We start from the raw sequence: 15,294 nt of genomic DNA, 5'->3' as shown, positions 1-15,294 counted from the left end.
GGCTCTGCTCAGCTTCACAAGGCTGCAGGCTGGAGGATGGTCCGCTGCACCCGAAGAAACAACCTCTTGGAGAGGGAAATTAAGATTACAGAATTACAGAATCAATTAGGAAAAAGACCTCTGAGATCATCGAATCCAACCTGTGACCAAACCAGCACCATGTCAGCCGGACCACGGCACCCAGTCTTTCCTTAAACACCTCCAGGAATGGCGAATTCACCACCTCTCTGAGCAGTCCCTTCCGATTTCTAATCACCCTTTCTGTAGGGAAATTCCTCCTGATGTTCAGCTTAAACACAGAAAACATGTATTTGTTCTGAGTGGAGTAGGAAAGGGAGCCCAGAGACGGCTGTACAAGAGACAAGATCACAAAATCTCAGAAAGGCTTGGGTAGGATGAGACCTTAGAGGCCATCGGGTTCCAACCTCCCACCATGGGCAGGACACGAGCTCAGCATCAGCACGGTGGAGATAGTGGGACATAAAGAGGGAAGGGCTGAGGAGGTGGCAAAAGGGCCCAGGAGAAGGGGAGTAGGGGGTGGAGAAGGTCGGCAGTATAAAGGACATCCAGATCGTGTTCTTCCGCAGCACGGAAGTTGCCCCGAAGGCTTTCAGCTCTTGTGGCATTCTGTATAAATATAGCTGCTGGCCCTGTGGATAAAAATAGCTGCTGCACACACTGCGGTGCTGTGAGCTGGCAGAGCTGCTCCCACACTCCCCTGCCCCCGCCCTGCTCCTCAGCCCTCCCTCAGCGAAACACAGCCCGGTGCCAAAACCCCCTCCCGGCAAAACACCCTCCAGCCTTGGCGGTGGGAAGCAATTTTCCGGGAAAAGCAGGGCCTGGACTCAGCATTGCCGCCAGAGGGTGCAGCCAGCGCGGCCGTGGGGACATGGGACACGGGGTTTTTCTCCTGCTGGTGCCTGGGGGAGCATGGGCAGGTGGGCAGGCCCGGGGCAGTGACTGCCCTGCCCTGCCCTGCTGCAGGCTCCCTGGACTTTTCCTCACAGCTGCCCCATGGACCAAATACTCCCTGCAGGAGGGCACGGTGAAAAGGTATAGGGAGGGGGCTCTGTGAGATGGTCTTGTCCCAGTTTGCCACTCTGAGATAGGTAGCATGGGTATATGTACCTGTCTGTGAGTCTTCTCCTCACCAGCTGTAATCCAACATCGTCCAGAGCTAAGAGACATCCCTCTGAGGATGATAATCCACGGATGCGTACAACAGTGCATGGGGAGACCTTAGGATGCCACAAGTGCCCCTGCTCTGCACTAGCCCACATTCCTGTGAGCCTCTGCATCTTTGACCTGCCCTCCCTCATCATCAGGGCAGTTTGGCATCCCTAATTTTGCAATAACCCAGACAGGCTGGAAGAGGGATAACATTCCTTCCTTCACCCTCCTCTAGGGAGTAGTTCTCCCACCTGGGCCAGGCTGAAGGCCCCATCCTTCCCTTCCAGGCTGGAGACTGTTTCTGGCTCACAGCCATCTCTGCAAAATTCCAAATCCTCTCCTGTATCAGCAGCCTCACGCACCACATTCCCTCTGCCCACAGACATGTCCTGCACATTGTCCTGTGACAGCCCCAGTGGCACCAGGGTGGCTGCAGCTCTCTGGCTGTGCCCCTGGAGGCTTTGCTTCAGGAAAAGGAGGATTTCAAGTCTCCCAGGGATGAGGGATTGCTCCAGACAAACTGCCTGGCCCACCCTTGCCCCCCAGCTCCCCATTTTGCCAGGGTGAGCTGGTTGCCCCCCATGCCTCAGTAAATTCTTCTTCAGCCAAGGTAGAATTGTGTCAGTTCAGGGCAAAGAATCACCTGGAAAAACCAATTCAGAACATTCTTAGCTGTTTTTAAAGTTCAACACTGGCTATTTTATACCTTATACATAACATTTTACTTTTAGCAGAAATCAACAAGGTTCCACTTACATTTATTCTCTTCCCCACAAACCTAATTTTTCATTTCCAGTTTTTCAGTGGCTTGAGAAGACAAGCTGCTTCCCATAGACAACAGCACCAAAATCACTCTGTTTTAGTCAGAGATGTGTATTTATAGGCAGCTTCTTTGTACATGCCAGCCCATAAACTGGTCACAAGTCCCAGCCAGAAAAGGGTGGGAAAGCTCCAAGGGTGAAATGCAATGGTCTCTGCAATTAAAGTGGTCTTTGTACCCATGAGAAGAGCCATGGGGAGCTGGGATCTCCCTCCATCCCACCCCAGGGCTGTCCACAAAGCTGTTCTCCATTTCCCTGGGATCACAGCGTGCTCTGTGCCAGGGTGCTGCCCAGCTCCTCTTTTCCTGCACGGTACAGCAGGATGAGTTTGCCAGGCTCAGCGTGCTGTGGTGACAGGCTTCACCTGACCTGCCATCGCCACCTGCAAACTGGGGCTCAAACCAAGGCAGGTTTTGGGGAAATGGGGGTGGCCAGGCTCACGTTAGCTCCTGGCATGGGGTGAGCAGGGACCAAGCAGGACTGTCCTTCCCCTTGGAGGAAACCCCAGCTCAGACAGCTCCTGAAACTGCCTGTGGATTTTGTACCATGCAGATCTTTCCTGCCCCTCCAGAGCCAAGCACATAGCAGACATTGGGAATTTTACAGGAATGCCATTTCATCCCTTATTGTGATGTGATCTAGGCAGGTGCCAACAAGAAACTTTATCAGCTTTATTCTTGTCAGCTGCCTGGCTATAAGCATTGCAGGGATCTCCTTGGAAATTCTCTGGCTCCTCCAGCAGTGGGACCCAGAGATTGACAGTGTGGTGGCAACTTTCTTTTATGGGATAACATGATTTGTGGCATATCCTTGTGGGGTGGTAGTGAAGCATAAAGGATGTCAGTGGCTGGGGTTTCTTTGGGAAAAAGGAGAGGGCTTGTGCAAGCTCCTTTGCTCTTGGGGCAGCTTTTGAGAAAGAACACCTTTCACTCCCGATGTGGGGAGTTTTCTTCCCCTTGCCCCCCAGATTTCATTACAGTGAAAACATAGAATAAAACTGTGTCATGAAAAAAATGGGCCTCACAGACAGACAGCCTTTGTCCAAAGGTGTAATTACAGGATAAATATGGGATGCAGACCAAGAAATGCAGTCTGGTCAGGCATGCAGTCTCTTAGAAAAACACAACAGAAAACAAGGTTGTCATTTAATGCTAAAATGTCCACATGTGCTGCAGCCCTTGTGGGTCTCTTGTTGGCCCATGGACCTCCCGACTGATCTGGTGTTTGGATGTTTGGATGGTGCAGCTGTAGCCATGGACCAGCTCCCTGCAAGAACCACACAAAGCCCCGACGATGGAGAGAAGGAAAGAGTTGATCCAACCTCCAGTAGAAGCCAGTGGGGCTGGGTGAGGACAGGCAATTGCTGGTGTGATGGATTTCCTTCCCTCCAGCCCTGTACAGAAATCCCCTCTGATAGAGCTGTGAGTACACATGGGGGATTAGCTTGACCGATCCCATTAAATGGAGCTGGAACAAGAGAGGACAAGGGTATGGGGGGTCAGGGCAGCCAGCACAGTAGCCACCACTTCTGCTGTTTGGGAGAAACCTCATGCCAAGCTGGGAAAAGGACTTTTTATAGATTTCTGTGCACCTGCCTGGTGGCTTGGCTTCATGGCCCAGCAGGGCCACCCGGGAGTTAAACTGCAGGGCATTTAAGGTGCCATTTCGGAGACTTGCCCACCTTGACCACTCTCTTACTTGGCACCAGCAGCTTCTGCCTCCAGCCAGACTGCCTCTCCACAGCAAGCCCAGCCATGCCAGCGTGGCCCCAGGCAGCTCTGAGTGCTTTGAGAGGGAAGCAGAGAAACAGCAGGATGTACCCACTGTCCAAAGTCAACTCCGGGTGAGACTGGCAGGAGGGAATCATTTCCCAGAAAGATCCCGTTTAGAGGTGAACAGCACATCCATCATTTGTTCAAGCTCTCCTGGAACATCATCTTGTGCTACATCATCTTGTGTCACCTCCTGTGACCCCAAAGAGAAGCAGTTTTGGCTGGTGGATGTATGGGATATACATCCCCTCACTGTTCTGGGCTGCTTGTGGAAAAGGTCTCTCTGGTGTTAATTAGCATCACCCCAACATTCCCAAATTCACCCCAAAGCACAGCTGCAACAGGCTGGGAGGTGAGCCTGGAGGCAGTACAGCTGCAGGTTGGGGTTCTTTTATTTCCTTCTTTTAAACCAAGCTTTAGTGGTGCTTTATTTCAGAAAGCTTAGATCTTTTGAAAAGAGGATTGACTCTTTTAAAAAACTTTTTTTGCATTGGTGCCTATGAGAAAGGGTGAGGCAGCATCCATTGCAGTTCCTGCTGTGGGCTTCCTGCATGGTCTGTCTGGATCAGGTATGTCCTTGCTCTGAGACAGTCTATGGCTTTCCCAATCCGTGCTTTCCCTCCCAAATCCATGCCTTTCATCCTCTACAGAAAGAGCCAGGCAAGGCCTGGCAGCAGCCAGATCAGGCTGAGCAGGAGGCCCCTCTTGTGGGGGGACAAACCTCCCCCCAGCTCCCCCCAGCCAGCTCAGGGGGAATTCAGCTGCTCCAGCCTCGGAGGAGCCGTGTCCCCTGTGGCTTCCCGATGTGCCTGGAGTCCGTGGGTTTAATGGGAGCAATTAGCTCCTGGGAGATCTGCATGGGTCGGGGGCATGTTTTCTCTCTGTCCTGAGGCGTTTTTGACAGGAAGCTGGAGGGTGTCCAGGAACAATTGCTTATGCTTGGCTAGCAGTGCCAGGCTGGAGCCAGCTGGGGCGGAGGCAGCGCAGGTAAGAACAGGCAGAAGAACATCACTGCCGCTCTGGAATGGTGTGGCCAGCAGGAGCAGGGAGCTCATTCTGCCCCTGCACTCAGCACTGGTGAGGGCACACCTCGAGTGCTGTGTCCAGCTCTGGCCCCTCAGTTTGGGAAGGACATGGAGACACTGGAGCGCGTCCAGAGGAGGCACCGAGGCTGGAGAGGGGCTGGGAACACCAACCCTGTGAGGAACGGCTGAGGGAGCTGGGGGTGCTCAGCCTGGAGAAAAGGAGACTCAGGGGTGACCTTGTCACTCTCTACAACTCCCTGAAAGGAGGCTGTGCTCAGCTGGGCTTGGTCTCTTCTACCAGGCAGCACTGGGAGAACCAGAGGACACAGTGTTAAGCTGCACCAAGGGAATATAGGTTGGATATGAGGAAAAAGTTTTTTAGAGAAAGGGTGATGAAGTTCTGGAATTGCTGCCCAGAGAGGTGGTGGAGTCACCATCCCTGGATGTGTTAAAAACAGACTGGATGCGGCACTTAGTGCCATTGTTTAGTTGAGGTGTTGCACTCGATGATCTTTAAGGCCTCTTCCAACTTAGTCTATCTGTTTTTATTTGTTCTGTTCTCTGGCCTCGGCTCAGCCCAGCTCCCACTTCCCTCACCGCTTGTTTTCCGTGCTCCTGGATTTGCTGTCCTTGCCCCCTGGACCCGGCTCTCCAAGCCCCGAGGAGCCTCCACCCGCGGTGGGATGGGAGGGGGATGCTGGCCACGCTCCAATGTCCCCTCTTGTCTCAGAGGGGTGGCAGCTCAGTAGCTACTCACCCCTCATGCTATTTCACAAACAATTACCCTAAAATTATTTTCTCTGCAAAAGCCTACCTAATGGTGCTTTTCCAGAGGCATTTACCAGGACGCTGTGTCCGACTTCCTTCCCTCTCATGCCGGCTGAGCTCGGTGGGCTTTTCCCGGCGCGCAGCTGCGGAATATCCATCTGACCTGAGTGACCCTGCTGCTTTCCCAGCAGGAAGCCTCCGAACAAAACCCGATTCACTCAGCAGCCCCAGGGCTGCTTGTGATGCCGAGAGCTGCGTGTGAGGCGGGGAGGAGGCTGACGCCCTCCGTCGCCTGTGAGCGATGAGGGTTTGCCAAAAATCTCCCCTTTTGTGCCCTTTCCGCATCCAGCTGGCACCGAGCGCCCTGAAATCACACCTTTGAAGCCTGATGAAGCCCGGCCCTGCTCGGAAAACCTCCGCAGCCGGGGCGGGCGGATGGCTGCCCGTGGCTGCGGTGCGCTGCTCCCCGCCGGCCGGCCCCGCGCTCCTCAATGCTGCCTCTGTTCTCCCTCTTGGGTCAAAAACGCAGCTTTTGTGAGCTCAGCCCAGCCTCAGCCCTTCGCCGGAGCCCCACCGCCTTCCTCCCGGCCGGCAAAGCGCAGCCCAGCTGTGGCCAGCTGCCGCCTCGCTTCGTTTATTTATTTCTGCTTTTGGCCAACAGCTCTAGCTGGGGAGAAGGGGACATGCGGCTGCTGGGACCCCTCAGGGCTCGCTGGCAAGCCCGAGGTGGAGACAACCACTCTCCACCAAAATGCTTGACTACTCCCTCAGGTGGCTGACATAACCCAAAAGTACCTGGGGGAGAAAAAGAATGAGCTACAAAGAGGGCTAAAATAGGCATTTTAATTAATGAAATGTGAACTGGAGGGGGCAGCTCGGCACTGAGTCAACATCTGCAAATGGCAAACACCCTGAAACTTCTCTCCTGGGCCTCTACCAGGTTTGGCCACCCATCAGTGCTGTTAGCATGCATTTCTGGGGCTACCCCTGGGCAGGGGACACCCACCAATACTAAGGAGACAGGAGATGCTTTGGACTCTGTGCTGGTGGTTTTGTTTTTAATCAGATAAGTCTGACCACCTTTCCACACTGCTGAAGTTCAAAGTCACTGCTGCACAGGGGCTGGGGGGGTTACAGCCTGTCAGACCCTGGGGGCTGACCCAAGGTCATACAGAAGGTGCTCTCCAGCTAAAACGTGGTGGTCTCCAGCTAAAATGTGACCTCCGTCCTGGGTGTATCCATTTGTGGTATGTTGTGCTGCTCTGATATTTGGGCTTAGCTCCTTGACCAGCCTCCCCCTCCTTTTCACATAATAAATAAATAAATCCACCTAGTATGCAAATACACAGGGTAAGAAGGAAGTAAACCCAAACCTCCAAAACCAAGTTTGAAGAGCACCAAACCATAGTCACCTCATTTGGTTGTAGCCCAAGTGCCGCCCAGGGCTCTGTGGGCAGTTTCCAGTCTCTGCTGGTGTATGAAGGCACTAAACCACAAAGGTCTCAGGGTGCTTGCTGGCACCACAGGGATTTCGTCCTTTCCCTGTCCCAGCTGGCATGGGGGGGTGGCAAGGCAGAGGTGCTTGGTCTTGTTCCCCTCTGCTTGCCATCACCCTCCTCTTCCTCGGTGCAGCTCCAGAGCTGGAGAGGTGGCCCTGTTGTCGACCCCACTGCCCCTCACCCTTACCATTTCCCCATTCCCGGAGAAATTGTGTAATTCAGGCTCTGCAGGACTCTGGGCCCAGCTCTGCCAGGATGCTCCGGCTCCTGGGGCTGCCGTCTGGCAGCAGCGAGGAGCATTTTTGGGAGCAGGGTCCCCCAGGTCGTCTCCGGATCGGCCGGGAGCACGGCCGCAGCCCCTCGTTCCGCCCCGCCGCCGTCGCCCCGCGCCGTTACGTGACCCAGGCAGGCTGCGCCTCCTCCAGCAGGCTGAAGGAGCGGTTGGCCAGCGCCGCGGGGCTGCTGGCCAGCTTGTAGCCGAAGAGCTGCATGGCCGGGGCGCAGGCATCCTGCACCACCTGCGCCAGCTTGAAGGGCATGCTGAACCGCCACTTGTCGAACTGCTCCGAGGAGTTCTTGCACGTGGAGTAGACGCCGTTGCCGTCGTGGGGAGCCTGTGTGTTTTTGCCGATCCACTCCTCCACCTGCTGGGTGAGGGGCAGCCCGGCAAATCGGAACATCTCCCGCGCCTTCTGCAGCGGCGCCCGCGCCACGTCCTCGTAGCGCACCAGCATGTAGCGGCCCCGCAGCCAGCCCGGCCGCCGCAGCCCCAGCTCTGCCGACACGCGGATGCTCTCGCAGTTGCCCCGCAGCCGCTGCACCTCCTCCTCGCGCAGCGGAGCCTCCCCTTCGGACGCCCACTTCTTCCAGGTCTCGTACTTGCCGGAGAAGGCCACCATGCGTGAGGCCAGGACGGCACGGGGGTCCCGCACCAGCTGGATGATGCGCAGGTCCAGCCGAGGGTCTTCCACCAGCGGCTGCAGGAACTCCAGCTGCCGGATGCGCACCGTCTTCAGGGCCACGTGCTGCTTGCGCCGGCACGCCTCGGCCGCCAGCGTGATGTTGAGGGGGCCGCAGCGGCGGTTCTTGCAGTAGTACTTCTCAAAGACCTTCTTGGTGCTGGGCGTGCAGACGGGCTCCTCGCACAGCGAGTGGCTGGAGCCCCGCCGAAACAAGAAGGGTGTCAGGTGGCCCTCGGGAACTGGCGAGATGAAGTTCTCCAAGATGTAGAGGTCGCAGAGGAGCAGCTGCTTGAGGACATCTCGGTAAACCAAGGCTGAGCCCACTGCGCTGGCTCCCCCAGGCAGGAAGGTCACTGTCTTCTCGACGTGCCAGAGGGGCTCAAAGAGGTAGAAAATGCTGCCCTGCTGGTTGAAGAATTCCCCGACGAAGGAGGAGCCAGTGCGGGTGGTGGCCATCAGCAGGACGTGCCGCCGTGGCCCGGGGTCCCCGTCACCTGCCAGCTGCAGGGTGATGTTGTACAGGTGAGACCTCAGCTGGGAGAACGCAGCGTCCAGCTCCTGCAGCGAGGCCAGCGAGCCGTTCTTGGCCGGCGCTGGGTTGACTTCCGTGCTGTTGGCCTCTGCCAGCGCCTGTGGGGACTGCTTCAGCTTGTCCGACACCCTGTGGGGAGACCCAGCCCAGCCTGGAGGACAGCCGGACCACCCTGCATCCCAGCAGGGTACTTGGTGGGCTCCTGCTGCATAGGAGCTTGGGACTGGGGGAGAGGGGCTGCAAACCTTGGGGTGGCTCAGATGCCCACTGCCTACCTGGAGATGAAGTTGTTCTCCTTCTCGATGATGACGAGGCTGATGATGAAGACCAGCAGGACGGCGTACTTGCTCTTCATCTTCAAGCAGTGCAGCAGCTCCCGAATATCCTGGGGCAAAGCGCGTCGGATCTCCATGGGGAACACACACAGGTCTCTCCTGCACGCCGGGAAGGTGTCTTGGCCTAGGGCCTTGCCAGCCCTGCCTGTGGGGAGAAGAAGGCTCAGCATGGTGCTGGTTCCCTGCAGGCAGGGTCAGGGGCTGACAAAGGCTGGACGAGGGCAATAAAAAAGTGGAAGCTCCTCCCTACGGCTCCATCCCACCCCCGAGGAGCAGCGGCCTGAATGCCCCATCAGCTGCTCCTCCTCCTTCCCAAAATATATCTTCCCGACAGGACACCTTCCCACGCTTCCACCAGCTGCTCCTGCCCACCCTGAAACCCTTCCCCTGCCTGCTTCCCGCTGGCAAAAACCTGCTGCTGCCAGCGAAGGAGCCCCTGGATCATCCGGATCTTCGGCACATTGTGCCTCCCAACCTCTGGAAAGGGGAGAGTTGGAGGCTTCACTGTAGGGCCCCATTGTGGGGCTGAGCAGCTTCCGCCTTCCCCCAGCATGGCAGCAGCAGCTGCTGAGCCTCGAAAATGAAACCCAGAGAGTTTTCAGGAACAACGGCGGGCCGGAAAACACTGCTGCTGCCAGTCCCCCTCGGGGAGTAGAATGCTCTGGGGGTGGTTTTTGCAAAAAAAAAAAAGAAAAAACAAAACCCAAATGATGATGCAGCTGCTTGGTGTGGGATGCAAAACCAGGATTCTTGGCATCCCCGCCCAGCAGAAAAGACCCGCCCCCACCCTCTCCTTCAGCGCCGGAATCGGGGTGTCGCTGGGAACTGCTCTGTGTCGCACCGAACCCACACCCCAGCGGGAGGTTTTGGGTGCCACAGCTGCTGTTTCGGGCTCTGGGGCAGGTCCCCAGTGTGCAGATTTACACCTCTAGGCTGTGCTGGCACCTGCCACCTGCCCGCCGGCTCGCGTGGCTGCCGCCGCTCTCTTGGCCAGACTCTCCGTGACTCAGGGAAAGTCTCTTCAGCCTTGGCTGGGCTCCACCAGCGCGACCCCGCAGCCCGTCCCAGCCCTGCTTTAGGGATGAAGGAGGGCAGCCAGGCAGAGCCCCATCCTTTGAGGGGCCCCGGCGTTTGCTGGAGGGGAGATGCCGTGGCCAAGCCTCGGCATCTGCAGCCCCCGGCAGAGCGTGTAGGGGGAAGCCCTGCCAGGCATTGCGTCACGTCGCAACCTCTTCCGCGTCGTGCTCGGCCAAAATGTGCATTTTTTAGTGCTGCTCGCTGAATGCCCCTCCGGCTGGGAAGGAGGGAGCATGGGCAGGAGGGATGAGATGTGCCCCGTGCCCAGGGCAGCACCCCAGCCTGTCAGGTTCCCAGCCTTTTCTGTGTGATGACCAGGAATTTCCCAGCTTGAGCAAACCACTCAGCTCCCGAGGCTTGGCTTCCAGCCATCTCCTTTCCAGCAAAACCTTCTAAAAAGAGACATCCACACCCACACACCCAGGAAACTCAGGATTTAGTGGGATGCAGGGATTCTGGAGAGCCCTGGCAGCCCCAGAGCCCTCCCACAGTGGTCCCTCAGCTCCCCCTTTCAGCAAGCGGCACCAAGATCCCGGGCACACGTCTGTGTGTGTGTGTGTTATACAGCCCTGTTAGTTTATTTTGTCATCGCACCGTTCCTCGGGGACAGGCCAGCAGCCGGGGCAGGTGCCTTTCACCATGCACCCCTCATATCCCCCCCTCCTCGGTCGTGCCCCCTGGATGACAGGATTTGTCGGAGTATTTGAGCAACCGAGAGAAAAACATCACATACACAAATCCTCGGTGTGTGGCCGCGTCTCAGAGTCACGGCATCCCAAGAGGCGGCGATCTGCATCCCTGCCCTCGCCTGGGGCCAGGGACAGTCCCCGCGCACAGGGGATGGCATCAGCCGCTTCCTCAGACAAATCCCTGGGCAAAGCCAGCCCCGGGTTTCCCCCCTCTAACGCCCCCAGCCGCCTGACCACAAATGAGCCGCAGACCAGGAATTATTCACAGGGGTGACACCGAGAACCATGTCCGGCAGCGCTTGCAAAACCCTCGTTCACAGGCGCAGGGCAGACATCATTCATCGAATAAACAACCGGCTGCAAATCCCGCCTGGGACCCGCGGGAAGGCAGCGACAGGGGCGGGGGCCCCTCAGCGCCGAGCTGTGGGGCTGGGGACACGCGGGTGACCTGGTGAGGCTGTTTGGCATCCTAAAGCTCTTCCTTGCTGGGGCCCACGAGGCACAGCCCGGCTGGGGCACTGCACAAGCCACAAGCGCCCCTTTGTGAGGGGGAACAGAGGGGCTCTGTGTGCCCTGCACGTTCCCTCCAGGGCTCTGCTGGGATGGGATGGATGAGGAGAACCATCAGGTGCTGCTGCTGCCCCAGGCTGCCCTGCCAGTGTCCACTCCTGGGGAATGCACCTGTGTGAGCAGAGACATGGATGGACATCATCCCTGGAGATGGCAGGCAGCGTTCTCTTGCTCTCCACATCCCAAAGCAAAGTGGAATAATTTTCAGGAATGCTAAACTGAGATGCTGCGGATGGCAGCACCCACAGCTCAGATGCTGCTCCCTGCCTTTTCCTATCCCTCAGGCTGGGGGTGCTTTTCAATTCAGCAGGGACAGCTGCAATTCCCATTGCAGAGATGATAGGGTTTATGGATTTCCCAGATGAGTTAAAGCCAGAAAATGAAGTTTTTTTGGGTGGCGTTGGGGATTTTGTTCCCATGCAAATCTGACCAGGTGGTATCTGCCACTACCAGCAAGTTAATGTCACCTTGCCACAGCAAGAAGGAAGGACTTGGACAGTAATGGAGACACCAAATCATTCCAGTCCACTGGAGCAAGTTGCTTTGTGGGATGGATGTTCCCACTGGTGGTGCAGGTGGGGTGAGAAGATCAGAGGCCCTGTGAGAGGAAGGAGGGAAGGGAAGCTCGTGTCACCCTTCTGCAGGGCATTTCACAGGACTGTCTGACTGGAAGAGCAGAGCAGGGGTTTTGAACTCTTTTGGGAAAGGGAAGGTGTTGCACAAAGCCTTGGGGCTCTCATTCCCCATCTCTGGCTGCCCTGGACCCCCACCAGGTGAGATCCAGGAAAGAAAGATGCCTGTGGCTGCCAGGGGCAGCCAGTTGGAGGTGAGACTGGATGAAGTCACATTTTCCTCTGGTGACTCAACAGGCAACAACTGAGCTCTGGACACAGAAAGGCAATGAAACACCCACGTGCAAGAGTTCCCTCCCTGCCTTGAGACCCTTCTGACCACCCAGCCCCCATCCCCTCCCGTGCATCCCTCCATGGAAGCCCACAGTGACCTGCAGCTGAGCTCACTGCCCCTGGCGCTGCTGCTGCACTGAGTAATTCCCTCCACGGTCCTTTGCTTCATCAGACTTCCAGCAGACACTCGGATCAGCAAAACACAGGGGTGGAACAACAAAGAGATAAGGAGCACGGGCTTGCTTATCTGCTCTTTGTCTGCAACCTAGGGAAAAAAAAACAAAACCCTATGTATTTATTCTTTCAACTATTTCCGCTCCCAACTTCCTCCCGAAGCTGCCCTTGGGAAATGTGCCACTAGAGCTTCCCACTTTGCTTTCATCTCCCAGCATCCTGGTCCTGGCTGTCCTCCAAGGCATGGCACAAGCACAGCACTGCTTCGGTTTGCCCGGTGGCACAGCTAAGGAGCCTGTCCAGGCAGGTATTTTTTGGTTAAAAACATGTCTAGTCAAGCTAAAAAAAAGAGGGGAAAAAAGTCACCTCCTACAATATTTATAAAGTTGCCGAGAATAGTCAGAATGCTCATCAAATTGAAGCCTGGAAAGTGCCGATTGGAGGAGAAAGTTGGGAATGGAAAGTCCTTCTGACTCAGAGGTTGCAGTCAGGAGCAGCAGCAGGAACGGTGTTGGTACGAACAGGCACCACTGGAACAACACTGTATTCATTGCACGAGCTCAAACTCCAGGTGCATGAGGTTGTCTCCTGTGCACTCCTTACTGTCCCACCTGCTCTCTGAGATGACCCAGATGAGCTGTCCTTGTTCCTCATGTCCCAAAAACCGCTGTGCAGAAGGGGTGTAGAGCCTGGTGAGGGCACAGTAATGCTGGTGACAGGACCAGCACAGGCTTCATGGCCAGGACAGACAGGTCTTCTCTCTCCCTTGCCTTGTGGTGTCCAAAGCAAGTTTTCTCCTGACCCAGCAGAGAGGAGAGCTGCTGCTCCTGCCCCTGGTGAACCCGACAGGGCTCAGAGACATCAGTGCTGGGCATGGGGATAAAACACGTGCATCTGCCAGGCAGGGACCAGCCTCTGGAGCTGGAGCTGGACCAGGACCTGGCTGAAACACCTTCGACCTCGAAACCAACCCGCGGGCAACCACAGACACGCCTGGGGTGGGGTTTGCAGCAGCACCTGCAGCAAAGGTGAGCGGCTGAACGCGCCAAACTGCTGGGCAGCGAGGGGAGCTGCAGAGCAGACCACCAAGAGGGGTGAGAGGACTGCCCGGCCCCGTTTGCTCGGCGCCGGTGGCACAATGCCGGCTGCTGTGCGTGCCGGCGGCCCCCGGCCACGCTGGGAACCGCAAATGCCCGTCCGTGCTTCAATGAGCCCTTTCTTTGGGGCGCGGAGCCCACGGTCCCTCCCACCGCCTCACACTCCTTCCCCTCGCTGCTCCACGCTCGCCTGGAAGCTCCTCGGCCAAACCCACCCCAAAAGCAGGGATACGGCACTCTCTGTGCCCGCCTCTGCTCCCCTTTCAGCCCGAGACAGGCGCCCGTAATGCTCCAGGGATGCAGAAGGGACTGGTGGCAAGAGATGTCGGCCGAGGGGACAGTGACCTGTGCTCGAGTTCAGCGCAGGGGGACTGGGGGTGTGAAATCGAGCCTTACGCTGAAGCAACATGGCAGATGTAGAAAAATTGCAGAGTTATATGCCTGTCCTGGTGTAGTGCTGTAAATCGTTGGCTGTGGACAAGGAGACGCTCTCCTCCAGGCACCAAAGCCAGGCTCGGTGCAAAGGCAGTGGGGTGTGGGCAGCTGTCCCCAGTGTGGCCGGGAGCAGCTGCTGAAATCCGGCACTGAGGGGGCACTCTGCTGGGATAGCCTTTCCCCCAAAGTACCCCCATGCCATCCAGGTGCCGTCTGCGGCCGCGAGGGTCTCCGAGTCCAACTCCGGCAGAAATGTCGCTGGCTGCCGGGCGCCGGGAGCCGGCCGAGGCCAGCGTGCCCCGGTGGCCCGGGACAGGAGGGTAAAGGGTGCGAACAACTTTCCAGTGCTAGGGGCTGACAGGACGGATGATGCAACTCCGGGATGCTTGTGAGAAACTCTCTTTTTCCAAAGTCTCCTTCTGTGGCCCCAAACGCGCTCCGCTCCAGACGGAGGCTCGGCGCTGCCGCTGCAGAGCTCGATCCTATTCCATTGATTTTTTTTTTTTCCCCGTGTTTTTTTTTTTTTTTTTTTTTTTTTTTTTTTTCCCGAAAGAAAGGCACGGGGAGAGCTGCTGAGCAGTCATGTGCTGGGAGGACTTTCGGCAGCAGGGCGCTGGGATCCGGCTGTCCGCCGAGGGGAGGGAGGCAGAGGAGGAAGGGAGGCACCGCCGGCGCTGCCCCGCTGCGGGAGCGGGCGGCCCGGGCCCCGCACCGAGACAAAGGAGCGGCCGAGGCCGGAGGGCGCACAAAGGAGCCGGCGGAGCCCGGGGCCGCCCCGCGGGGGGATGCGGCCGCCGAGCGCCGGGCTCCCCGCCGGCCCCGCTCCCCCTGCCCGGGCGGGGGGGTGAGCTCGGCTCGGTTGAGCCGCGGCCCCTCCTCGCACGCCCAACTTCCCGCAACTCCCCGCCGCGCTGGGAAAGACTCGATCCCCGCCGCCATCCTCCCCCTCGCCCCGGGGCTCCCGCTCCCCATCGCGCCGGTCCCGGCCCCCGGCTGCGCTCCGGCCCGGCCCCGTCGGTCCCGACCCCCTCTGCACCTACCCGGCGGCAGCGAGCTCGCCTGGTCCTGCCGTGCGGGAGGAGAGAGAGCAGCGGGTCCCCTGCTTTTCTTCACCGTGCTGTCATCCTCCCTCCCTCCCTCCCTGATTCCCTCCCTCCCTCCCCTCTTCCCTCCCTCCCTCCCTCCCTCCTTCCTTCCTTCCTTCCTCACTCCCGGGGCAGCGGCGGGGGGAGCGGTCCCGGCGCCGGGACGCGGGTCCCGGGGCGGGGCCGGGCAGGGTCCCCGGGCCGCCCCCCGCTGTCCCCACCCCGGCACACCACGCCGGGAAACCGGGAGCTGCCGGCCCCAGCCTCGGGATCGCTGGAAGGGAGCGCCAGGGCGCTGGGGTGGGGAAGGGGGGGAGGTGGGGTCCTGGCAGCCCACAGCCACGCCGCGAAATTGTCCCGTCTGGGCCAAGGTGAGTC

The 15,294-nt window shown here is 58.0% G+C and overlaps 1 protein-coding gene across 4 annotated transcripts; it reads right to left on the bottom strand.

Moving 5' to 3' along the window:
• Positions 1–3,026: 3,026 nt before the first annotated feature.
• CHST3 (carbohydrate sulfotransferase 3) lies at positions 3,027–14,993 on the bottom strand. Of its 4 annotated transcripts, XM_085583797.1 has the most exons (5): positions 14,872–14,993; positions 12,224–12,390; positions 11,688–11,818; positions 8,825–9,029; positions 3,027–8,678 (listed from the first exon to the last, which is right to left on the bottom strand). In XM_085583797.1, exons 2-5 carry the CDS (start codon positions 12,292–12,294, stop codon positions 7,448–7,450), a joined length of 1,638 nt encoding a protein of 545 aa, XP_085439923.1. In that variant the 5' UTR covers positions 12,295–12,390; positions 14,872–14,993; the 3' UTR covers positions 3,027–7,447. The 4 variants fall into 4 exon arrangements, with proteins under 4 accessions (XP_085439923.1, XP_021384800.1, XP_085439925.1 ...); XM_021529125.3 differs by lacking the exon at positions 11,688–11,818; XM_085583799.1 differs by lacking the exons at positions 11,688–11,818; positions 12,224–12,390 and having other exon boundaries at positions 14,872–14,986.
• Positions 14,994–15,294: the final 301 nt, after the last annotated feature.

This window comes from Lonchura striata, chromosome 6 (genome assembly GCF_050655825.1).
Source record: "Lonchura striata isolate lonStrDom1 chromosome 6, ASM5065582v1, whole genome shotgun sequence".
Lineage (NCBI taxonomy): Eukaryota > Metazoa > Chordata > Aves > Passeriformes > Estrildidae > Lonchura > Lonchura striata.
Note: the sequence above shows the minus strand (reverse complement) of the source record. Positions and strands in the feature narration are given on the sequence as shown.

Bases quoted from the DNA above. Each gene is read 5' to 3' on its own strand.
- CHST3 (XM_085583797.1), bottom strand. From the start codon at position 12,294: ATGAAGCAAAGGACCGTGGAGGGAATTACTCAGTGCAGCAGCAGCGCC. The intron at 9,030-11,687 runs GTGACATTAACT...TTCTCCCCACAG, and splicing joins TTCCTTCTTGCTGTGGCAAG to GCAGGGCTGGCAAGGCCCTA. The intron at 8,679-8,824 runs GTAGGCAGTGGG...GTCTCCCCACAG, and splicing joins GAGAACAACTTCATCTCCAG to GGTGTCGGACAAGCTGAAGC.